The sequence below is a fragment of the Molothrus ater genome, chromosome 5, assembly GCF_012460135.2.
Source record: "Molothrus ater isolate BHLD 08-10-18 breed brown headed cowbird chromosome 5, BPBGC_Mater_1.1, whole genome shotgun sequence".
In the NCBI taxonomy this organism is placed as follows: domain Eukaryota; kingdom Metazoa; phylum Chordata; class Aves; order Passeriformes; family Icteridae; genus Molothrus; species Molothrus ater.
Genome location: NC_050482.2, coordinates 1,411,148 through 1,433,441, shown reverse-complemented (window position 1 = coordinate 1,433,441; position 22,294 = coordinate 1,411,148). Strand labels below are relative to the sequence as shown.

At 54.3% G+C, this 22,294-nt stretch overlaps 2 protein-coding genes and 1 long non-coding RNA gene across 3 annotated transcripts; 2 read left to right on the top strand and 1 right to left on the bottom strand.

Moving 5' to 3' along the window:
* Positions 1 to 2,815: 2,815 nt before the first annotated feature.
* TMEM209 (transmembrane protein 209) lies at positions 2,816 to 12,526 on the top strand. The gene is made up of 15 exons (XM_036401001.2): positions 2,816 to 2,909; positions 3,616 to 3,755; positions 3,867 to 3,925; positions 4,579 to 4,710; positions 5,198 to 5,436; positions 5,517 to 5,721; positions 6,253 to 6,428; positions 6,627 to 6,698; positions 7,175 to 7,271; positions 8,040 to 8,165; positions 9,530 to 9,627; positions 10,486 to 10,600; positions 10,687 to 10,784; positions 11,137 to 11,210; positions 11,349 to 12,526. The coding sequence occupies exons 2-15, from the start codon at positions 3,619 to 3,621 to the stop codon at positions 11,401 to 11,403; spliced, it is 1,683 nt and encodes a 560-aa protein (XP_036256894.1). The 5' UTR covers positions 2,816 to 2,909; positions 3,616 to 3,618; the 3' UTR covers positions 11,404 to 12,526.
* LOC118697969 (uncharacterized) lies at positions 9,937 to 16,794 on the bottom strand. The gene is made up of 2 exons (XR_004981819.2): positions 16,550 to 16,794; positions 9,937 to 10,658 (listed from the first exon to the last, which is right to left on the bottom strand). It is a non-coding gene; the product is annotated as an uncharacterized LOC118697969 (long non-coding RNA).
* LOC118697967 (uncharacterized) lies at positions 15,466 to 20,959 on the top strand. Its single transcript, XM_036401000.2, has 20 exons — positions 15,466 to 15,570; positions 15,879 to 16,025; positions 16,108 to 16,229; positions 16,327 to 16,435; positions 16,518 to 16,634; positions 16,771 to 16,838; positions 16,913 to 17,026; positions 17,145 to 17,330; positions 17,414 to 17,516; positions 17,602 to 17,743; positions 17,823 to 18,006; positions 18,093 to 18,192; positions 18,272 to 18,390; positions 18,530 to 18,567; positions 18,768 to 18,880; positions 18,965 to 19,113; positions 19,284 to 19,378; positions 19,603 to 19,681; positions 19,933 to 20,041; positions 20,413 to 20,959. Exons 1-20 carry the CDS (start codon positions 15,510 to 15,512, stop codon positions 20,484 to 20,486), a joined length of 2,229 nt encoding a protein of 742 aa, XP_036256893.1. The 5' UTR covers positions 15,466 to 15,509; the 3' UTR covers positions 20,487 to 20,959.
* The last annotated feature ends 1,335 nt before the right edge of the window (positions 20,960 to 22,294 follow it).

Sequence of the window (22,294 nt, the reverse complement as noted above, 5' to 3'; positions counted from 1 at the left end):
CTGGGGTTTTTAGAGGCTGCAAAGCTGCACAGTGCTGACCCAGGGTCAGGAGGGCAGCAGCAGGGAGTGACACAGCAGGGCACTGGGGAAGGGAGCTCACCAGAAGCAGCAGAGCCCCTCGGGATCCAGCCAGCAGCAGGGTAGGTCTGGTGGCACTGAGCAGGTCCTCAGGGCAGCTCCACAGCCAGGATGTCACCAAGGACAGGCCCAGGTTCCCCCTGAGCCCAGTGCAGCTCCAACAAGCCCCAAACAACTGGGCTGAGGCTCGGTGCAGCTCCCCAGCCCGTGGGTGGGTGCAGGGTGTGTGGGTGAGGCAGGCAGGGCTCTCCCCGCTGCCCTGCAGAGCTGTGCGCTCACCCAGTGACTCAGGAGCAGCCTGGGGACACCTGGGCGAGACAAGCGTTCGATCACTCTCAGCCTGCCAAACGCCCTCCTTGCCTAAAATCCCTGTATTGGTACAAATTTTCACTGAGAGAGGCCAGAATGGACATGTGCCCCCAACAACAACAACAGCTAGAAAAGCCTTAAAAATCATTACATTTCAGTGGGGTCGGTCCATTTTTGTAAAATCCAGACCCTTTGTTGTTGCTGCCTCAAATGATGCAAACCAAGATCCAGTGTTGTAGCCTCTCCTGTCATTTTTAGGGAAAAAAATCCCAGAAACTTTTCACCTTTGCATAGAAATATTTCACTGGCATGGCAAAGGGCTCCACTGACAGCTCATCTCCTGGATAATCAGTGTTAATTGGCCATAACGCCAATTTATTTTGGATTACCAATGGGGGAATTATTATTTCTGTAAATGATGGATTGCCTCCATGTCCCCAATCCCCCTTGGAAATGCCCTGGATAAGGAATGAGTAGGGATTTCAGTATGTGCTTCACCACTTGTACACTGAGAATTCATTTTAGAAGCACAGCCCATATTTTTGATGTTTCTGGAAAATCTTTAGGCTTTATGTCAGGAAAATCAGAGTTTACGTCAGTGTAATAACCCTGGCTGCAATGGAGCCATGTATTTCCAACTCAGTTTTCCTTAAATTAGGAAATCAAGACCCTCAGATTTGGAGGGTTATCCTCACACAACCCTTTCCATTTCCAGCATTTCAGGGCAGAAAAATGAAGTTACACCTAGACAAAAGTTTGAAGTCGTGCATGTGTTGGAAATGATACAACTTTCCTAATTTTTAATTGGTCATCCTAATGATTTATGAGCAGCACCCACTTTTAAAGCACTAATAAAGCTTCTCCACAGACATTTATTATTACTCTGATCATGAAATCATCAAATAAGTTTGTTAAAACAAACCTGACAAACTTCAATGAACAGACCCAAAGAATTTGAAGGCTGGGCATGTGGGAAATTAAATTTTTGGCACTTCAAGGATATTGGAGTAACCAGAAAATTAGAGGAAATTAAGGCCTGAAAGCTTGGAGACTCCATGTCTGAGAAAAAGTTAACAAAGTTACTGATAATTTGGACCAGATCAGTATAAAAAGTGAGGAAATGAATAGGGAACATTTATTACAATAGTAATTAATGAAGAAGATTATGCAATTTAGGACCAATGAACACTAATTTGTTTGTTAAAATGCATAAACAAGTGGAAAAGTTTTATATTAGGGCTCATGTGGCAGCCTGAACTTTGTCAGCCACACACACAAACCTTGGCCAAGAATAAATACTGTGACATTTTTAAAAAGAGTGTTAGGAGTCTTATTTATCCCCACGGTTTTGGGGACACTGGTACAGAAATATGAAGTTGTGCTTGCGCAGAAATACGAAGTTACACCAATGCAGAAATATAAAACTACACTTGCACAGCACGCAAACAGACCCAAAACCCCTCAACATTTTACCTGCTGTGGCAACATATTGGTCTGACAGACATGGCAATGTGTAACTGTGAAAAATGCGTATTTTATGATTGGCTTTTCGCAAATATTAAAATGAATATGTGTTGTGTTATAAAGTAATGCTGCATTAATTCTCTTGAGTGGTGTGTTAAATATAGTTTTAGGTTATAAAAAATGTTAAAATAGAAACTATGTAGGATACTTTTTTAAAGAAAGGACTCACAGCGAGATAGCAGCCACAGGACACCTGAATCTTTCAGAGAAAAAGAATTTATTGCTCCATTATCAGGAGAAATGAACTTCTTCCTGCCTCGAAGGCGCTGTCAGGATCCAGACGAAGAAGTTGACGATGACCAGACAGAATCCTGTGTTTGAATGGAATTTATGCATCATGGATGAAGTGTATGAATATGCAACAGGTTATTGTTTTTAGGGTTAATCCTCTGTTAACGTGGGTCCTTTTCCGGGCTTATGTTGCCCATAAAAAGGTACCCGGACTGTCTGTAACTCTTTGTTTCTATTGTCTCATATTGTCCTAATCCAAACTGTCCAAATTATTATTACTCTAATTTTACTACTATTTTTATAACCATTTTATTACTATTAAACTTTTAAAAATTTAAAAAACAAGTGACTGGCGTTTTTCACAGCAACTAAACAATTTAGCGATAAAGACAAGTAAAAAACCCCAGAGCCAAACTGTGAGGGCTCCTTCGCCCCCCCCAACATGGCGGCCCCCTCACGCCCTTCCCGCCAAAACCCGCTCCTTCGCCCCCCCCCAACATGGCGGCCCCCTCACGCCCTTCCCGCCAAAACCCGCTCCTTCGCCCCCCCCCAACATGGCGGCCCCCTCACGCCCTTCCCGCCAAAACCCGCGCGCGAGCGCCCGCCCCCTTCGCCCCTCCCCCGGCGCGGCCGGTGACGCGGCGCGAGCGCCCGCGCAGGCGCACAGAGCGCGGGGCCGCGGCGGCGTGAGGGGACCGGAGAGCCCCGGAGAGAAAAGGGGAAAAAACTGCCCGGGCTGAGGGGAAACGGGACCGATCTGCCGAGAGGTGAGGTGGAACATGGGAGGGAGGCACGGCCGAGCTTCGGGAGGGGGAGCGGAGAGGTTTGGGGAGGGCGGTTGGGAGGGGAGATGGAAGGTTCGGGGATGGGAGACCGGAGAGGTTCGGGGAGGGGGATCAGAGAGGTGTGAGGAGGGGCATCGGGGAGGTTTGGGGAGGAGGACATTGAGGTCTGCAGAGATGAAATGTGAGGAGGGGGATCACAGAGGTTTGGGGAGCGGGAGGAGCAGAGGTTTGGGGCGGGGAAAGAAGGGAAGTGTGAGAAGCGGGAGAGTTTAAATTTGGAGAGGGGATCAGAGAAGTTTGAAGAGGAGGAGGATCGCCTAAGAGGTTTGTGGTGGGGAGAGGATAGAAGAAGTTTGGGGTAGGGGTTGAGGTCTGGGGGGAGATGTGAGGGCTGCCTGCCTGGGACAGAGTTATTGCCTTCATATAAGGTGTTACTGGGCCTAAATGAGGAAATAAAATCTGTGGGTTTCAGATCTCAGAAAATACTCTGTTACCTGCTGAAATAAGTGAGAATTTTCGCTAAAAACACTGCTCTTGCCTGGAGGAGGCAGGAGCTTTCCCTCCTCCTTTTGAAGGACATTATTCAAAAATGAGGGAGAAGATGGACACTGTTCCTTAGTAACCTGGCTCAGAATCTTCCTGTTGATTAAAAATTCACAGACTTTGTCTTTTCCCTGTGTTCCCACAGACAATGACACCGAATAAGAGTCCAGACACTTCCCTCATCGACCTGGCTGTGAAGATGAGGAAACAGGCTGAGACCAGGAAGGTGGTGCTGGCCTGGGGACTCCTCAATATATCTGTAGCAGGCATGATCTACACTGAAATGTGAGTTAATTGTTCCATCTGATTCAAACCAGCAAAGATTCCACCGTGTGCAGCCCTAAATATCCCTCAGGATGGAATTTCTGCTAAATTCTCCCTTGTTTTGCTTTTCAGGACTGGGAAACTCCTAAGCACATACTACAACATCACCTGCTTTCCACTCTGGTACATTGGTGAGTCGTTGCAGCATTTAAATCAAATTTCAGGATTGATTTTTACTCATTTTTATTGCTGGGAGGTTGTTTTTAAGGCAGGGTTTGGGGGTTTTTTTCTGTGTGAGTTCTAAACCAAAATTTTGTTTTCCTTTCTGTGATCTCCCTTGAAACTGCTGGAGTCCCATCCTTTTTAGGGGCAGATAAAGAGTGTTAACAGCTTTTTCTCTGTGGGAAATGGGCAGGGAGGACTTAATTGATGTGTGAAATCTCTCCTAATGTGTGGATTAAGGCTTTAGAGAGCCTCAGATTTATTTTCCTGCTGTGTTGTGTTCTGGGTGTGGGTGAAATTTTACAACAATTCAAGTTGGTTTCAGAGGAGGAGACTCTAAGCTCTGTCAAACAGCATGGGAAGAAGCAAGAATCATGAGATTTCCTTTTTGGAAAATAACAATCCATCCCATTTTAAAAATCAAAATTTTAAATGTATAAATTAACTTCAACAGTGAGGAAAATAATCTCCAATGGTTCTTGCCTAAAGAAGTGAAGGAATCTTGGATTCTTCCCCAAACTGGCAGCACTAATAATGACCTGTTTTCAATAGACATAGCCTGGTTTTGCCAACAATGTAATTTTTGCTCAAACCATGACAGAAGCTCGTGTGTTTCTTGCAGAATTTGCCCTGGCAGCCCTGTTCAGCCTCAATGCCCTGTTTGATTTCTGGAGGTACTTCACCTACACAGCAGCACCAGCCAGCTTGGTGACGAGTCCCAGCCAGCAGATCACGGGCTGGCTGCGCAGGGCAGGTGGGGAATCAACCCTCCCCTTGTTCTTTTCCGTGGCTTTATTGCTGTGTCTGCAGTTCTGGGTTCTTTGTGCTGAATTCTCTCCTGACAAGAAAGAGCTGTAAGCTGAGCTGGGTGCTTGGGGTTGTGCTGTGCAGGGCCAGGAGCTGGGCTCGATCTTGTGGTTCAGTTTGTGGCCGTTTGAGGCGGAACTAATCGTGTTTTAGGTAATTGAGAGGTGAATTGTGTGGTACAGATGGGAGCAGGTGGAACTAATCGTGTTTTAGGTAATTGAGAGGTGAATTGTGTGGTACAGATGGGAGCAGTGGGCAGGTGCAGGAGCTGGTGGGACATTAGAGAAGCCCCCTGCAGGGTTTATTCCGAGCTGGGCTCACGGGTCTCAGTTTTATGGGAGTTGTGTAGGAACCTGAAGGTCTCTGAATTGCATTAATCATGTATTTGACATGGAGAAGGGCAGTTTGGTGACGCGCCGGTGCTTCCCTTGCAGCTGTGCAGATCACCCCGCCCCGGGAGGCGGGGCCCAAGCGGGTGCTGTCCCTGACGCCGTCGCCGCCCATCCAGGGCCAGTGCGTGCTCAGCTACAGCCCCTCGCGCTCGCCCAGCGCCAGCCCCAAGTTCCCTGCGGGCTGCCTGGGTGGCTACAGCGCCCAGCTCCAGGCTCTGCCGGGCACCAGCCCCTCGCACAGCCCCGCGGGCACCTGCTCACCCGGCAGCAGCTACACCAAGGTAGGGCCAGCACGCTCCCGTGGCACGGCTCCGCCCTTGGGAGCGAAAAAGAAATGAATTCCTTCTTGTGTTCTCCCAAGGTTTCCAGCTTCAGCCACTCTCCCAATGGATCCCCCTATTCCATGAGCGTGGGGCCTGTGGACAGCGCTGGGATCAGGTCTCACTACCGATTCTCTCCCATCCTGTACAACAATTCCACCTACAAAGACGACTGCATCACAGATGTCAAATCCCTGGACACCTTCCTGAGGAACGAGGAGGAGAAACAGCACCGAGTTCAGCTGGGTAAACTGGGGGGGTTTGCTGGGAGAAGACTGGCAGGGAAGAGGTGTTGGTTTTATGCAGTGTTGGTTTTTGTGATGGGGAGGTACCAGTGAAAAGGTTCCATTCAGTTCTGGGTCACCTGTGAGCTGGGCTGTGAGGTAGAACCCCATTGTTTCCCCTACAGGCAGTTTCCCTCCAGTTGTTCCTTGGAACAGGATCCAAGCGTGGGAATGCTGCTGGATTATCTCTGCAGCACTTGGTGGCTGTAAGGAGCTGAGATAAGATCACCTTGTAAGAGGGGGATTTTGTCCAAGTGCTTTCAGATAAGGGGCTGAATCCAGTGCATTTTTCTCAAGATAAGGATAAAGGGGATGAACTCCAGCCAGGAAGGTTTATCTCCTGGGCTGGGACAATCAAGCTGAGGGTAAATGCAGTGTTTCTGCAGAGTGCCTGCAGTGCATTCACTCACACTGACCTGTTGTCCCTGTGCTGGTTCTCCAGAATCACTTGGCAATAATTGAACTGAACTTCTCAATGAATTAATCTTTCCAGGGAGCTCAGATTCCAGCTCTCCCTCCAGCAGCCCAACGTTTTGGAACTACAGCCGCTCCATGGCAGACCATGCACAGATCCTGAGGAAGTTCCAGTACCAGCTGGCCTGCAGGTCCCAGGCTCCTTCTGCACACAAGGATGAAGCTGATCTCACCTCCAAACAGGCTGCAGAAGAGGTAAATTCCACACCATAAAAAAAAATGGTCAGGAGGGAGAGATGGGATTTAAAAATGTACCTTTGAGGTGGGTCAGGAATGTGGGGGGAAAAAGGCCTCCAGCATTCAGCCAACTCCTTCCTTCTGCAGCAGCAGGAATTGTCACAGACCCTAAAAGCTCTGTGAGGTTCTCATGTGGATCTAATAAACCTTTCCTAGGTGTGGGCACGGGTGACAATGAACCGGCAGCTCCTGGATCACATGGATTCCTGGACAGCAAAATTCAGGAATGTAAGTGCCCCTCTGAGGAGCTCCAAGGGGGGAAATTCCTCCTTGTCCTGTGTGCCCGGGGTGGGAGGGGTGCAGGGCCTGGCTGAGGGTTGGGTGCTCTGTCACACCCAAATCCCACACATTTGTCACCTCCCTGCTGTCCTGAGCCCAACAGGAGAGGGACTGCATCCATCACTTTGTGCTTGCAGGGCTGGGAGTCACAGCCCCCTTCCCTCACTGCCCAGAAAAGCTTCACCTGAGACAGATGGGTTTTCCCAACTCCTTTACATTGAATTTTCTGCCTTTCCAGAAGCTGTTAAGGGGTCACTTAAATTGACAATTAAATTAAATGAAATTATTTCTCTCTTTGACGGACTTCGGTGTTTCTGTTTGCTTTGTGGTTGTGGTGGGGATGGTGGCAGGGTGTAAGCTGAGGGGTTTATTATTAAACATCCCTTTTGCCTCTGAGCTTGAATTTTGCCCTTTTTCCCTCCCAGTGGATCAATGACACCATTCTGGTGCCACTGGTGGAAGAGATGGAATCGGTGAGCACTCAGCTGAGGAGGATGGGCTGTCCAGAGCTGCAGATTGGAGGTAGGGTCAGCAGCCTGGGGATTCCCTTGGAGGGGGTGGTACAGAAATTAGGTCTGGGAAATACTTTTGTTCCATTTCTGCTCTCTTTTGATGCTGTCTCTGTTCCACCTCCTGCATTTCTTTAAGCTGGGAAGGTTTGCCATAGTACTTCTATAAATATCCATGCTTGGACACTTAGGTACAATTCTTAAATTCCTCTTTTTTTCTCCCATAAATTTAATTTTACAGCTCAAATTATCATTAATAATAATTGATTATTAATCAGGCAGAAAGCATTTCAAAGGCAGATGTGCTGTCATTTCTCAGTGTTTCCCAAAAGTCTCTCTGTCTCCACTGTTATGTGCTTTTCCAAGTTCTTCCTTCAATTCACCCACTTCCTGAAAGAACAGGGTTTTTAAAATTCTGTCGATTTTTTAAAAATACTGATGAGCTGGGGTCCTGTTTTTCATGTCAGGTTAGGATTCTGTAGCAGCTCTTCTCCTGTTGTTTTAGATTAACTGATTTGATGTGCTGGCTTTGAATGAAGTGATTCTTTTTGGGTTGTTCTTAGAGCGTTTCCTCCAACGCTGCTGTTGTAAAGTGCTTAAAGAACCCGGAGGCGCTGCTTTTGTTTTCACTTTGTTTTCACTTTGTTTCTCTCCTGCTGCTCTTTAAGTTCCTGTTGCTTCCTTGTAGCAGATGTGAAGGGGGTTTGTGCTGCTCTGTGGTGTCTGGGGGTGTTTGGTGTGTGGGGTTCCCTGGCAGGGCCCTGAGCTGTGTGTGTTACAGAAGCCAGCATCAGCAGCCTGAAGCAGGCAGCCCTGGTGAAGGCTCCGCTCATCCCCACCCTCAACGCGCTGGTGCAGTACCTGGACCTCACCCCAAACCAGGAGTATTTGGTGGAAAGGATCAGAGGTTCGTGCTGTTGCTGTTCTGATTGCCAGACATTTCCATGCTGCAGGGAACGGAATCAGTTCTGTAAGAGCTGTCCCTGCATCCCTGCAATGTCCAGGGCCGGTGGGAGGTGTCCCTGCCATGGCAGGGGTGGCACTGGGTGGTCCTCCAGTTTCCCTCCAATCCAAACCCTTCCATGATTTCCTCCTGCCTGCTCGGGGTGAAATTATCCACTTCATTCTCCACAAACAAAAATCCTCCTGTCACTTCACCCCCTTGACCAATATCTTCCCTGCCAATTGGAATTGTTCCCATTTCCTACACCAGAACCCCCCTTTGTTTAGATGCACTTCCAGCCCCCAGGAAGGGAACAACTGCTGCCATTGCAGTGAAGGGAACAACTGCTGCCAGTGCAGTGAAGGGAAAACTGCTGCCATTGCAGTGTAAACCGCTGCCAGTGCAGTGAAGGGAAAACTGCTGGCAGTGCAGTGAAGGGAACAACTGCTGTTATTCCAATGAAGTGCAAACTGCTGTTATTCCAATGAAGTGGAATAACATGGAATGGACCATAAACACATGGAATCATTGTACAAGCTGCTGCCATTGCAGTGCAGTGCAAAGTGCTGCCATTGCAGTGCAAAGTGCTGCCATTGCAGTGCAGTGCAAAGTGCTGCCATTGCAGTGCAGTGCAAAGTGCTGCCATTGCAGTGCAGTGCAAAGTGCTGCCATTGCAGTGCAGTGCTGCCATTGCAGTGCAGTGCTGCCATTGCAGTGCAGTGCAAAGTGCTGCCATTGCAGTGCAGTGCAAAGTGCTGCCGTTGCAGTGCAGTGCTGCCATTGCAGTGCAAAGTGCTGCCATTGCAGTGCAGTGCAAAGTGCTGCCATTGCAGTGCAGTGCAAAGTGCTGCCGTTGCAGTGCAGTGCTGCCATTGCAGTGCAAAGTGCCGCCCTTGCAGTGCAAAGTGCCGCCCTTGCAGTGCAAAGTGCTGCCATTGCAGTGCAAAGTGCTGCCCTTGCAGTGCAAAGTGCTCCCATTGCAGTGCAAAGTGCTGCCCTTGCAGTGCAAAGTGCTGCCCTTGCAGTGCAAAGTGCTGCCCTTGCAGTGCAAAGTGCTGCCCTTGCAGTGCAAAGTGCTGCCCTTGCAGTGCAGTGCAAAGTGCTGCCAGTGCAGTGCAGTGCAAAGTGCTGCCAGTGCAGTGCAGTGCAAAGTGCTGCCCTTGCAGTGCAGTGCAAAGTGCTGCCAGTGCAGTGCAGTGCAAAGTGCTGCCAGTGCAGTGCAGTGCAAAGTGCTGCCCTTGCAGTGCAAAGTGCTGCCCTTGCAGTGCAAAGTGCCACCATTGCAGTGCAAAGTGCTGCCATTGCAGTGTAAACCGCTGCCGTTGCAGAGCTGTCCCAGGGAGGCTGCATGAGCTCCTTCCGCTGGAACGGAGGAGGGGATTTCAAGGGCCGCAAATGGGACACGGATCTTCCCACCGACTCCTCGGTGAGTTCCAGGCACACCTGGATCCCAGGGATGCTGGGATTTCGGGGGAGGGTTTGGAGGGAGCAGCCAGGAGGCCTTTGAGGAGCATGGGGAAATCAGAGAACCGGAGCTTTGCTGCTGGATAAGGAAAGGGATTCCACTGCTGAAAGTGGAAAATCAACCTGGAAATAGGATTTGATTTTCTGGTTGGGAACGTGGTTGAATATTTGGAATTGTCCAGCTATGGAGCAGCTGTGAGTGTCCTGATAAACAGCAAAAGTGCAAATGAAGAAGTTTTGACATTAATTTAAGGCTATTAGAAAAAAAAAATCGACAATTTCATATTTTTATTAATTGTGGGTAACAAAATGCTGTGAGCTCCAAGGTGCACCTCCCAGATTTTTACAGATTTGTGGCATTTTTTCCCAGCAAATCCTCTGTTCTCTCTGGCAAGCAGCTCCTGTTGGGTGTAAGGAACACAGAGAGCACCAGATCACAGATAACTTGCTGATGTTACCCACATAAAATATTGGGAACTCGCCAGAAAGGGCTGAAACAACCCTCAGGCTGTCCCTGCTTATCTGGGTGCTCATCCCAAGACTTTATTTCACAGTTTTGGCATTCCTAAGCTTGTGGCCAGCCCAGACTTTGCAGTGATTTCCACGAGGGAAAGGGAGAAGGTTCCCTGCTGGGTTTGGGGTGGGCAGAGTTGGTTTCTGAGCTCCTCTGCTGTTCTCAGCCAATCTGAAATCGGTGATTTAGGAATGAAGCTGCTCCTAAGCCTGGGGCTAGGCCAGCATTGTAAGCACAGGTCAGCAAAGGCTGGGATTAGCTGCTGGGTCTGGGGCCTTGCAGTGAGGTTTGGCTGTGTTTGCCCAGATCCTGATGCACGTGTTCTGCACTTACCTGGACTCCAGGCTCCCGCCTCACCCCAAGTACCCCGATGGCAAAACCTTCACCTCCCAGCACTTCATCCAGACTCCAGATAAACCAGGTATGGGCTGGCCTGCAGCTGCTCTTTTCCTCTGGCCTCACAGCAGCACCTCTGAATCCTGTGGTTTTAATTAATTTTGAATTCAGACACTTCAAACGAAAACGTGTTCTGCATCTACCAGAGCAGCATCAACCCTCCCCACTACGAGCTGATCTACGAGTGCCACGTCTACAGCCTGCCCAAGGTACAGGGCTCTGTTCTCCTCCTGCTCTCAGCGATCTCTTCCAGGGCTGCTTTGGGCTCTTTTTAAATCCTAGGCACATTTCTGTCCGTTTACACTGAGGCTGGTCCAGCTCGGGCTTTGCCCAGCACGTGGTGCTTACTCTGCTGCTGAATTCTCCCTGTGGTGTCTGTTTTGGAGATAGACTCTTATCAATTTCTGCCAATTTATTGTAAAACCCCAGATCACAATCCCTGGTGGGCGATGTCACCCCTTGAGGCCAGTGCAAATTCTGAGGGGAAGTTCCAAAGTAGGAAAATTCTGCGATTTTGCGTTGTTTTGATTTCTAAATCCTTGTCTCTGTCTGTGGCTCCAGGGCAGGAACAACATGTTCCACACCTTGCTGATGTTCCTGTACATCATAAAGACGAAGGAATCTGGGATGCTGGGGTAGGTATCCCATGGGAACAAGATGGGAATGGTGTCAGACCAACACCACCACGGTGGGGTGATAATTCATGGTGCTAACATTGAATGAACAGCAGCTTTAAATGGCAACGGCTGATTGTGATCCCTTTGGTTTTGCAGGCGTGTAAACCTGGGTTTGTCAGGAGTCAACGTCCTGTGGATCTTTGGGGAATAGGGGGACACAGCTCTGAGGGACCAGCTTGGACTGAAACGGGGCTTTACTACAACCAGGAGCATTCAAGCTCAGCTTTGAGGACAGAGGGAGGGAGTGCCTGTGATTGATTCCCTGTGGATTTGGTCAAGGCATTACACAGAATGTTTCACTGGGGGAATCCGCTCTGGGCAGGAGTTCTCCTTCCTGCTCCTCACCCCAACCAGTCCTGTTAAAACTGAGCTTCACTGATCTCACACTAAACTAAACTAAACTGAACTGAACTGAACTGAACCAAACCTTTGAAGGTGCAGCTGGAACAGCCTCCCCAAGGCCGTGCACAGCTGTGAGCACTTGGAGGGATAAAACAACCTGGACAACTTAAGGATCCAAGAAATTCCAAGTCTGGAAGATCAGACTCAGTTTTGCTTCATTTTATTCTGCATGATAAAAACCCATTATTTTTATCCCTGATTATTGGTGTAATTGTGATTTCTGACCCCTCAAGGTGTTCCTGCAGCTGAAAAGGAAAGACAAAACCATGTTTGTCTTGCTGAGTTCAGCAAATAAGAATTTTACTTCTATTTTTAATTTTTATTTTCATTGTTTTGTACAAAACCAGTGTGGCCTCTGCTCTTAGGGGGCCTTGAGAGCTCTGAACTCCCCGGGTACCTTCACTGCCACCAACTCTCACCTGCCTTTGCTTCTGAATTGAATTTTCCTTCAGCTTTTTTCACTAATCACCACCTAATGGGGGAGCTTTATGCACCTTGGTGGGAAACCAGGCCCTACACGCCCACAGGTTTTTGGGAATGTACCTTTTTTGGTAAAAGCACTTGGATTTGCTTCAAAGAAAGGATCAGTCAATATTTGTCATTTCTCTAAGGGGCAGGGGGAGACTTTGTTGTAAACTCTGGTAAATGAGTATTTTGGAGGTGTATATAGGACCATAAACACATGGAATCATTGTACTGTATTTTTTACTGAGGGAGGGAAGGAGGAGTTTTTGGAACTTTGCTGGTTTTTGGTGTGAACTGACTGGTTTTGGGGACTCTGTCTCTCTTCCCTGGGGGACCTGGGTTTTTCCAAGAACTGGTACCAAAATGGCTCATTTGGTTCTTGTATTAAATGAGTTTGGTTTATCAAACACTTTTTGGGTTTTTCTTGTGTTCAGCATGACCACATCCATCCATGGACCACAGAGCAATGCTCAAGGACCAGGTTTAGCTGGGTTTTACCCCAAAACTCTCCCCTCCAAGGACAGCACAGCCCCATGAGCTCTGTTGGTGCCACATTCTAAAAACTTGAAGGGCAGAAATTCCTTCTTTCACCAAAAAGTGGGGATCCTCAGGAAGAGCCCATCCCATAGGGCACCCTTGGGTGCCCTGGGCTCTGCAGCCCCAGGACCCTGTAGGGTTTTGGGGTACCCAGAACCCCACAACCCTCTGTGCTCCCAGGATCCTGCACAGCCTCTTCCCACACAGCCCCCACTTGGATCCTTTTGCACCCCAAAGGGTGACAGAGCCCAATCCCCCTGTACCCCAAAGGGTGACAGAGCCCAGTCCCCCTGTACCCCAAAGGGTCACACAGCCCAATCCCCCTGTACCCCAAAGGGTCACACAGCCCAGTCCCCCTGTACCCCAAAGGGTCACACAGCCCAGTCCCCCTGTACCCCAAAGGGTCACACAGCCCAGTCCCCCTGTACCCCAAAGGATCACAGAGCCCTGTACCCCAAAGGGTGACAGAGCCCTGTACCCCTGTACCCCAAAGGGTGACAGAGCCCAGTCCCCCTGTACCCCAAAGGGTCACAGAGCCCAATCCCCCTGTACCCCAAAGGATCACACAGCCCAATCCCCCTGTACCCCAAAGGGTGACAGAGCCCAATCCCCCTGTACCCCAATACTCTGCTTCATGTCCCTCAGCCCCTGTGCACCCCACTGTGTCACACACCCCAAAAGATCACATCCCTGAGTCCGTGTGCACCCCAATAGATCACACACCCCAGTCTTTGTGCACCGCAATACTTGGTGGACTCTGCTCTCTGTACACCCCAATACGTCACAAGCCCAACTCTCTGTGCACCCCAATATATCCCACACCCCAACCAGTCCCTGTGCCCCCTAATTCCCATCCACCCTGCTCCCTGTGCACCCCAGCACATCACACACCCAACAGATCACAGCCCTCAGTCCCTGTGCACCCCAATACAGTGTGCACCCCAACAGATCACACACCCCAGTCTTTGTGCACCCCAATACCTGGCACACTGTGTTCCCTGTACACCCCAATACATCACAAACCCCACTCTCTGTGCACCCCACACCCCAACCAGTCCCTGTGCCCCCTAATTCCCATCCACCCTGCTCCCTGTGCACCCCAGCCCATCACACACCCCAACAGATCACACACCCCAGTCTTTGTGCACCCCAATACCTGGTGCGCTGTGTTCCCTGTACACCCCAAGACATCACAAGCCCCACTCTCTGTGCACCCCACACCCCAGTCAGGCCCTGTGCCCCTAATTCCCATCCACCCTGCCCCCTGTGCACCCCAGCCCATCACGCACCCCAAAGCACTCTGCACTCCAGCACAGCCCCCAGCCTCCCGTGTGCCCCAGCCCTGGTGCCCCCTGACACCCTGTGCACCCCAAATTCATTGTGCACCCCATTCCTGCCCACCTTCTGTACCCCAGCCCCTGCTCCCCGTGCACCCCCTCCTTCTGTACCCCAACACTGCACAGCCCCTGCTCCCCGTGCACCCCAACACTGCACAGCCCCTGCTCCTTCTGTACCCCAACACTGCACAGCCCCTGCTCCCCGTGCTCCCCAACACTGCACAGCCCCTGCTCCCTGTGCACCCCCTCCTTCTGTACCCCAACACTGCACACCCCCTGCTCCCCGTGCACCCCAACACTGCACAGCCCCTGCTCCTTCTGTACCCCAACACTGCACAGCCCCTGCTCCCCGTGCACCCCAATACATGGCAGACCCCTGTTCCTGCAGGCCCTAACTCTGCACCCCACATCTCTGTGTACCCTAACACTGCACACCCCAGATCTTGTTCGTTCTGATCCCTGGGCACACCCCATACACCGTGCACCCCAATTCCCGGGCACCCCGATATACCACGCACCCCATATCCCGGTGGCCCCTGCTCCCCCTGCACCCCAATATCTGCACCCTCTCACCTGTGTATCCCCATATACCGCGCACCCCGCTCTCTCTGCACCCCAAAACACCGCGCACCCCGCTTTCTCTGCACCCCGTTATTCCACGGACTCTGGTCTCTCTGCACCCCGTTACACTGCGCCCCCCTCTCTCCCTGCACCCCAAAACACCGCGCACCCCTCTCTCTCTGCACCCCGTTATTCCACGCACCCCGCTCTCTCTCTGCACCCCGCTCTCTCTGCACCCCGTTATTCCACGGACCCTGCTCTCTCTGCACCCCAAAACACCGCACACCCCGCTCTCTCTGCACCCCGTTATTCCACGCACCCTGCTCTGTCTGCACCCCGTTATTCCACGCACCCTGCTCTCTCTGCACCCCGCTCTCTCTGCACCCCGTTATTCCGCACACCCCGCTCTGTCTGCACCCCGTTATTCCGCACACCCCGCTCTCTCTGCACCCCGTTATTCCGCACGCCCCGCTCTCTCTGCACCCCGTTATTCCACGCACCCCGCTCTCTCTGCACCCCGTTATTCCGCACACCCCGCTCTCTCTGCACCCCGTTATTCCGCACGCCCCGCTCTCTCTGCACCCCGTTATTCCACGCACCCCGCTCTCTCTGCACCCCGTTATTCCGCACACCCCGCTCTCTCTGCACCCCGTTATTCCGCACACCCCGCTCTCTCTGCACCCCGTTATTCCACGCACCCATCTCTCTCTGCACCCCGTTATTCCACGCACCGCGGTCCCCGCCCCTCTCGATCCCTGTGCCCCCCCGCCCACCCGCTCCCTGTTCCCCGCTCCCGCCCCGTTCCCGGGCGCATCCCCCCCGCGCCGGGGGCGGCCCGGCCCCTCCCGCCGGGGCGGGGGCGGCTCCCGGGGGCGCGCATGTCCGGCCCCGCCCGTTAAATTCCGGCGGGCCGGGCCGGGCCGGGACCACCCGCGCTGCACCTGCGGCTCTCGCCATGGCCGCTGACATCGAGCCCGGCCGCCGCCAGCGCCGCTGCTGCGCGCAGGACACGCCCGGTGAGCTGAGACGGGGTGGGGACCAGAGGGGCTCCCCCATCCCTGGGTCCCACCGGGGATCCCCCATCCCATGTGGGCCACACCTCTCCCAAGCCACACACCGGGCACCGAGCGGGATTTCCGGCCACGTACCGGGCACTGGTGCGGTCCCCCCTCCTGAGCATCCCTGGGTACTGCTCTGTGTCCTCCCTGCGGGGTTTGGGGACCGAGGTGGCACCCCAGGACAGCGGCACTCGGCTGTCCCGCCGTGCTGAGCCCGGGCAGGGGGTGGGGATGTGGCCCCAGGGTGACTCCAGCAGCTCCCGCAGATGCTCCCAAGGTCCCGGATTCCCGCGGTGACAGCGACGGTCCCCGCCGGGGCTCCCTCAGCGACCGGCACTGCGCTGCCATCAACAACGTGCAGGGCGACCTGGGGGAGCTGGGCTGCCACCTGCACCGGCCCCGTGTCCCCCCAGGTAGGCTGGCGGCGGGATGGGCTGGGATGGGGCTCCGGGGGGTCCCACAGCTGCTGTGACACCCCCCGTGTGTCACCCACAGCCACGTCCACCCCGTCCTGCTGCCAGCAGCACTCGGAGGAGGTGTGCGAGAGCTGCGTGGTGAAAACCACCCTGACGGCTGAGAACGCTGTGGAGGCCAACAAGCTCTCCAACAACTACAAGGTGGGTGGGGGCACCCATGGGTGCTCCTGGATGGCTGTGATGGGGTTTAATTTTCTTCCTCTTCACTCATCCCCAAAAAAAACTCCTCTCTCTGCAGTTTGGCTTCAAGAAATGGAAGAGCCACGTGACGGCGCGGCCCTGGGAGGACCGGTCAGAGATTGTCAAGGAGCTCTACTCAGACCTCAACATCGTCCGAGGCTCTGGAGGTGGGTGGCCCTGGGGACACCCCAGTGTGATTTGGACAGCTGCAGGTGACAATGGTCCCACCCGGTGCCTTCCCTCCTGCAGGGTCCACGCTGACGTGTGGGAATGTCCTTTACCTGCTGCTCTTTGGCTGGTGGCTCTCGCTCCTCTACGTCCTCGTGGCTGCTGTGATGTTCATCACCATCATGGGGGCTCCTTATGGTGAGTTCCAAATTCGGGACCCCCATGCGAGGGCTGGATGAGCTCAGAACTGCACCGATGGCTGGTGGGGTCTCCTAGGTCCCTTCACGGAATGTCCCTGTAGGTGGAAGGGACACTGATGGTTGTGTCCCCGCAGGGAGGCTCTGCTGGGACCTGGCTGGGTATTTCCTCTGGCCCTTTGGCAAAGTGATCCAGAAAGTGGAGGTAAGGGTGCCTTGGGAGCCCCTGGGGGGGTCTTGGGGTGCCCTGTGCACACCCTGACATCCCCATTTTCCCAGGTGCCCAAATCCCATCAGGCGTGTGAGGCCGGCGTGGGGGAGAGCTCAGCCCTGCTCGGGGGTCCCACGGCTCTCCGCTGGCGCCCACGGTGCTGGGTGGGCACCGGATACTGGGTGAGCCCCTTGCTGCCCCCAGTGCCATCACCCCTGGAGGCCCCAGCGTGGTGGGCGAGGTGCCCGCGGGCCCCTTCCCTCCCCTGGGTCAGTGCCTGAAGGTGCCTCCTGTTCACAGCACCGTGCCAGCACCGCGGTGTGGCTGTGCCTGGGATACCCAGTGCTGGCCCTGGCCCACGGGCTCGTGTGTGTCACCGCCTGGCTCCTCATCGTCCTCATCCCCGTGGCCAAGCTGAGCGCCCGCGCCGCCTCCCGCGTGCTGCTGCTGCCCCCGGAGCGCGTGCTCATCCGGTGCCTGAGGATGGTGAGTGACTCTGGCCAGGGCAGGGCCCCGCACTCTGCTCTGGGGGGTTTGGGCCTGGGGGTGACCCTGCTGTCCCTCTGCAGACAGAGGCGCCTCTGGAGGGAGAGGTGATTCTCTGCTGCTACCGCGCTGCCAACCCCTACTACTACAAGTACGCTGTGGATGGCATCAACGTCTTTGCTGTCAGTATCCTTCAGGGAGCTGCAGTGGGACGGGTGGGGAGCGGCCCCAAATCCACCCCCTGTGCTGTGTCCTTGACTGGCTGTCCCAGACCTGCTGCCCCTGGTGCTGGTGACGCTGGTGCTGGGCTACGTGGACAGCCCCAACCACCTGACGGGCTCCGCCGTCAAGTTCACCTTGGCCCTGCTCTCCATCATGCCCCTCTCCTACTACATCGGCATGGCCATCGCCAGGTGAGAGGTGACACGGGACGCTTGGTGGCCAAGTGGGGACACTCCAGCCCTGCTGTGACACTCTTTTGCTGCTCTCCAGCATCTCAGCCCAGAGCAATTTCGCGGTGGGGGCGGTGGTGAACGCCACGTTCGGCTCCATCACCGAGCTCACCTTCTACATCACCGCCCTCATCAAGGGCTCGCGCGAGGGCAACCGCTGCTACGCCGAGGTGGTGAAGTCAGCGCTGACAGGGACACTGGTGGGCTGTGTCCTCTTTGTGCCGGTGAGACGGGTGGCGCTGGGGGCTGGGAGGGTGCTGTAAGCAAAGCACTGATGGGGATTTTTCGGGGGGTTTTTTCCGTCCCCAAGGGTCTGTGCATGGTGATCGGGGGCATCCGGCACCAGGAGCAGCGGTTCAACAGCCGCTCTGCGGGCGTCAGCTCGGCCCTGCTCTTCCTCTCCGTGGGAGGTGAGTTGGGGACAGGGGTGTCCCCAGGTCTGGGGGGTCCCACCAGGGTGGGTGCCTGCTCCATGTGCTGTCCCCGCAGGTGTCTTTGCCCCGACGCTCTTCTCCAAGGTCTACGGGAAGCTGGTCTGTGGCGAGTGCCACAACGTCACCCAGAACCCGCTGGGCCACTACCTCTGCCACAACTGTCACTTTGACCTGGTGAGTGGGGACCTGGACCCCCAAGAGGGGGAGTTTGGGGTCAGGGATGCTCTGAGCCCCCCTGGCTCTTGTGCTGGGTGGTGGCAGCGGGGCTGTCCCTTGTCCCCTGCACCCCTGTTGACAGGTGCTCTCTCTGCAGATGGACAACAATGGCACCCTCTACTACAGCCACGTCCAGTGAGTGTCCGTGCAGCGGGGACAGAGCTGTCCCCACACTGGGGTGGCACCTCCTGGGTTTGGTCATGTTCCTGCATCCCTCCCGGGGCCCCTCTCCACCCCAGTGATCCAGCGCCCCATTTCCTCATCCCCAGGGGAAGTCCCCTGGGGTGTCCATGCCAGACCCTGGTGGCACTGACAGTGTCACCTGTGTCCCACAGACCCCTGGTGTACACGGTGTCCATCCTGCTCCCTGCTGCCTACCTCATCGGGCTCTTCTTCACCCTCAAAACCCACACACACATCTACGACATCCACATCAGCGACTGTCACAGTGAGTGTCCCCAGACGTCCTGGCTGCAGGGCCGGCTCTCGTCACCGCTCTGCAGCGTCCCACACGTCTCTGCTCTCTCCCCAGTGCCTGGCCACCACCACAGTGCCGTGGTGCACTGGTCCCGCTGGCGGGCCCTGGTCATCCTCCTGCTCTCCACCCTCTGCATGTCGGCCTGTGCTGACCTGGCCACGGAGCACATCAGCCCCATCCTCACCAACTCCACCATCTCACAGGTGAGCTGCCTCTGGCTGGCCCCGAGGACCAAGATGTGCCCTCCAGGGAGGGGGAACCTGCCCTGGATGCAGTTGGAGCCCCAAAAGCAGTGGGGGAAAGGTGCTGAGATGCTCTGCACAGTCGGCCAGAGCCTGGATGTGGTCAGGCTGATGTCACCTCTTCCCTGCAGTACTTCATCGGTGTCACCGTGCTGGCAATGGTGCCTGAGCTGCCAGAGATTGTCAACGGCATCCAGTTTGCCCTGCAGAACAATCTGAGCTTGAGGTGAGATGGCTCCAAGGATGAGTTTTGGGGTGGTTCCTGTGCCTTGTCCCAGTCCCATTGCTTTGGTGTCCATGATGAGCTGCCCAGCCACTGCTGGGTCAGTCTGTGTCAGCTTGTCCTCAAGGAGATGAGTCACCCAAAAAGCGGTGTCAGAACTGGGATGGGCTCTGTGGTTTGGGATTTTCTCACCCAGACACAGCCCCTAAGCTGTCCTTCCTCCTCAGCATCGAGATTGGGAACTGCATCGCGGTGCAGGTCTGCATGCTCCAGATCCCCATCCTGGTGCTCTTCACCATCTTCTACGTGAGTAACCCCAGGCCAGCCCTGGGGGACTGTCCCATGGTGTCCATGGGACATGGAAAGGACACAGCTGCCCTTGCCAGTGTCTCCTCTCTGCTCAGTGCAGGGCAAGTGGGGTCAGATGTCTCCTGGTGCAGTCCCCACCCTGGGGACGTGTGGCAGAGGGGGTTTAGGGGGTGACACACACGTCCCCAGGCAGAGTCAGTGCGGGGTTGTCCTGGTTGACCATAAACCCCAAATCCTCTTCCTCGCAGCCGACCAACTTCACGCTCGTCTTCAGCGACCTCCATGTCTACGCCAGCATGTTCAGCGTGGTGCTCATGAACTACATCTTCATGGATGGCAAATGTGACTATTTCCAAGGTGAGCACCTCCCACAGGGCTGCTGTGGGGCTTGGAGCACCCCTGTATTCCCTGGGATGTGGCATGGGGGGCTCCTGGCTCCAGCCCTGGGCTCTTCTGCTTTTTGGGGCTCTTGGCGTGTGGTGACCTGAGCGATCCTGGGGTCTTGGTTGACCAGCTTGGAGCTGTTCCCCTGCAGCAGCTCCAAGGGGATCCACTCCCATTTCCCCCCTTTAAACTCCTTTCAAGGTTTTAAACTCCCTTTTAATGGACATTTTGTAGAGAACCATGGAAGTCCTCTACAGGGGGCTAATCCAGACCCCTCCAGGTCTAAACCCATGTCCCTCCTTGCTCCAGGGAGTAACTCCCTCCACCCCTGTCTGTCTGCCCAGGCACGGTGCTGGTGATGGTTTACTTCATCCTGCTGGCCGTGTATTTCTTCGCCCCGTCGCCCAGCGGATGCTGAGCTTTGGATTCTGTGTCTCCAACCCCCTCGTTGGGATCAGCACCCATCAGGACCTTTTGCAGTGTCTCAGGGACCCGGCCGGGCTGGCTCCGGTCTGGAAGCGCCGTTTCCCGAAGCTGCTGCTGGGCTGCCCCGTGGGCCCTCAGGGATGGCAAGGGTGGGGGCAATGGGATGGCTCCCAAAATGAGGAGCCTCGAAGGCAGAGCACGTCACACGGGCATCTCCAGCCCCCGCTGGAGTGGCTGAAGGAAAACTGTCCTTAGAGGAGGGTCTGGAAGGGATTTCTGTGTCTTGAGGACAGACCCCTCCCTGGGGATGTGCTGCACTGGGAGGAGGTGCCTGAGAAGTCCCTCATCCTCCCAGGCCTGCCAGGGGCCTGGGAATCGCACACGGGATGTTTGATGGCACCAGAAATGCACCCAAAGGTATTTTCAGCTCTTTTGTCATTAAAGCACTTTTGTACAAATCAGAAACAGGTTTGTTTCTCCTTAAATGGGCCTCAGGCACCAGCCTGGGCCCCTGTGTGGCCACCATTCGCTGTCCTCTGTCACCTCACCCCAGGGACAGAGCCAGCAGGGGTGGCTGTGGGCTCCAGCTTTCTCCATGACCCTCCCAAAGCTCCAGCTCATCTCCAGCCTGGTCTTCTCTGATTGGCTTTGGTCCTCCTGGCTTTGAGGGCTGTCCCAGACTCCTGAGAAGGTTCAGGGATGCTCCTGGTGTTGTCCATAGGGTGTGACAGGCTGGGGACATCTCCCTCCACGCAGGGAAATGCTGGTGGAGGAGGTGAGAGGACAAAGTTGGGGCTTGGATATGTTTATTATCTTTAAAACAAAAACAATCCCAAAGCAAAACACTGACAGACCCATGAACACGGGCAAGGGGGCTCTGGTGCCTCTTCCCTCTCCTGTTCCTCCAGCATGAAAGCCAGGGAGTGCTGTCACAGCAGGGCTGCACTGTGACACGATGGACAGCCTGAGTGAGGCAGGAAGCAGCCTGGGCCTGCCCTCCTCTGCAGGGCAGGCAGCAGCTCGTTAGTGATTCGTGAAGCTGCTTTATTAAGCCTTTTGTTTTCCTAGGGAGGCATCAGCAGGGCCAGTCCTGCTGTCCTTAGCCTGGCACATTTGGGAGCATTGCCAGGTGAGTGGCTGGAGCTTCTGATGGCAGGACATGGAGAAGGGATGGGAGAGCAGGAGCTGTAGGAGGAATTCTGGAATTCTGCTCTGAGCTGGCTTTCCCTGCCTCCTCCCATCCTGTCCCCATCCCAGGCAGCACTGTGGATGCTTCTACCCCTCTCCATCAGTTGCTGCAGGTGCTGGATCCTCTCCCTCTCCTTAAGGAACTTTAATTAAAGCTTTTACCCACAGGCAGTAGCCCAGCAGCAATTAAAGCCCCCCTCAGCAGGAGCTGTGAGCTCAGTGCTTAAACCAGGTCATTTTTTCAGCAAGAGCAGCCTCCAAAGATCTGCTGTCCCTCCTGCAGCAGCCAGTGGAGGCTATGGGATGGGAAAGATCCCTGGAAAATCCATCAGTGGGTGGTGCTTGTACAGCTTTTATCAGCAAAAGAGAACTCCTTGGACCTTTGTGGTTTTCTTGGTGATGCTTTCCCAGCTGCTGGGGGTGGAGGGATCCACAGGGATCAAGTCCAGCTCCTGGCCCTGCCCAGGACACCCCAACAATCCCCCCTGGCTCTGAGAGCATTGTCCAAATGCTCCAGGAGTTCTGGCAGCCTCGGGGCTGTGCCCATTCCCCGGGGAGCCTGGGCAGAGCAGGACAATCCTGGCCTGTCCCTCCTGGCTCCAGGGCACTGCT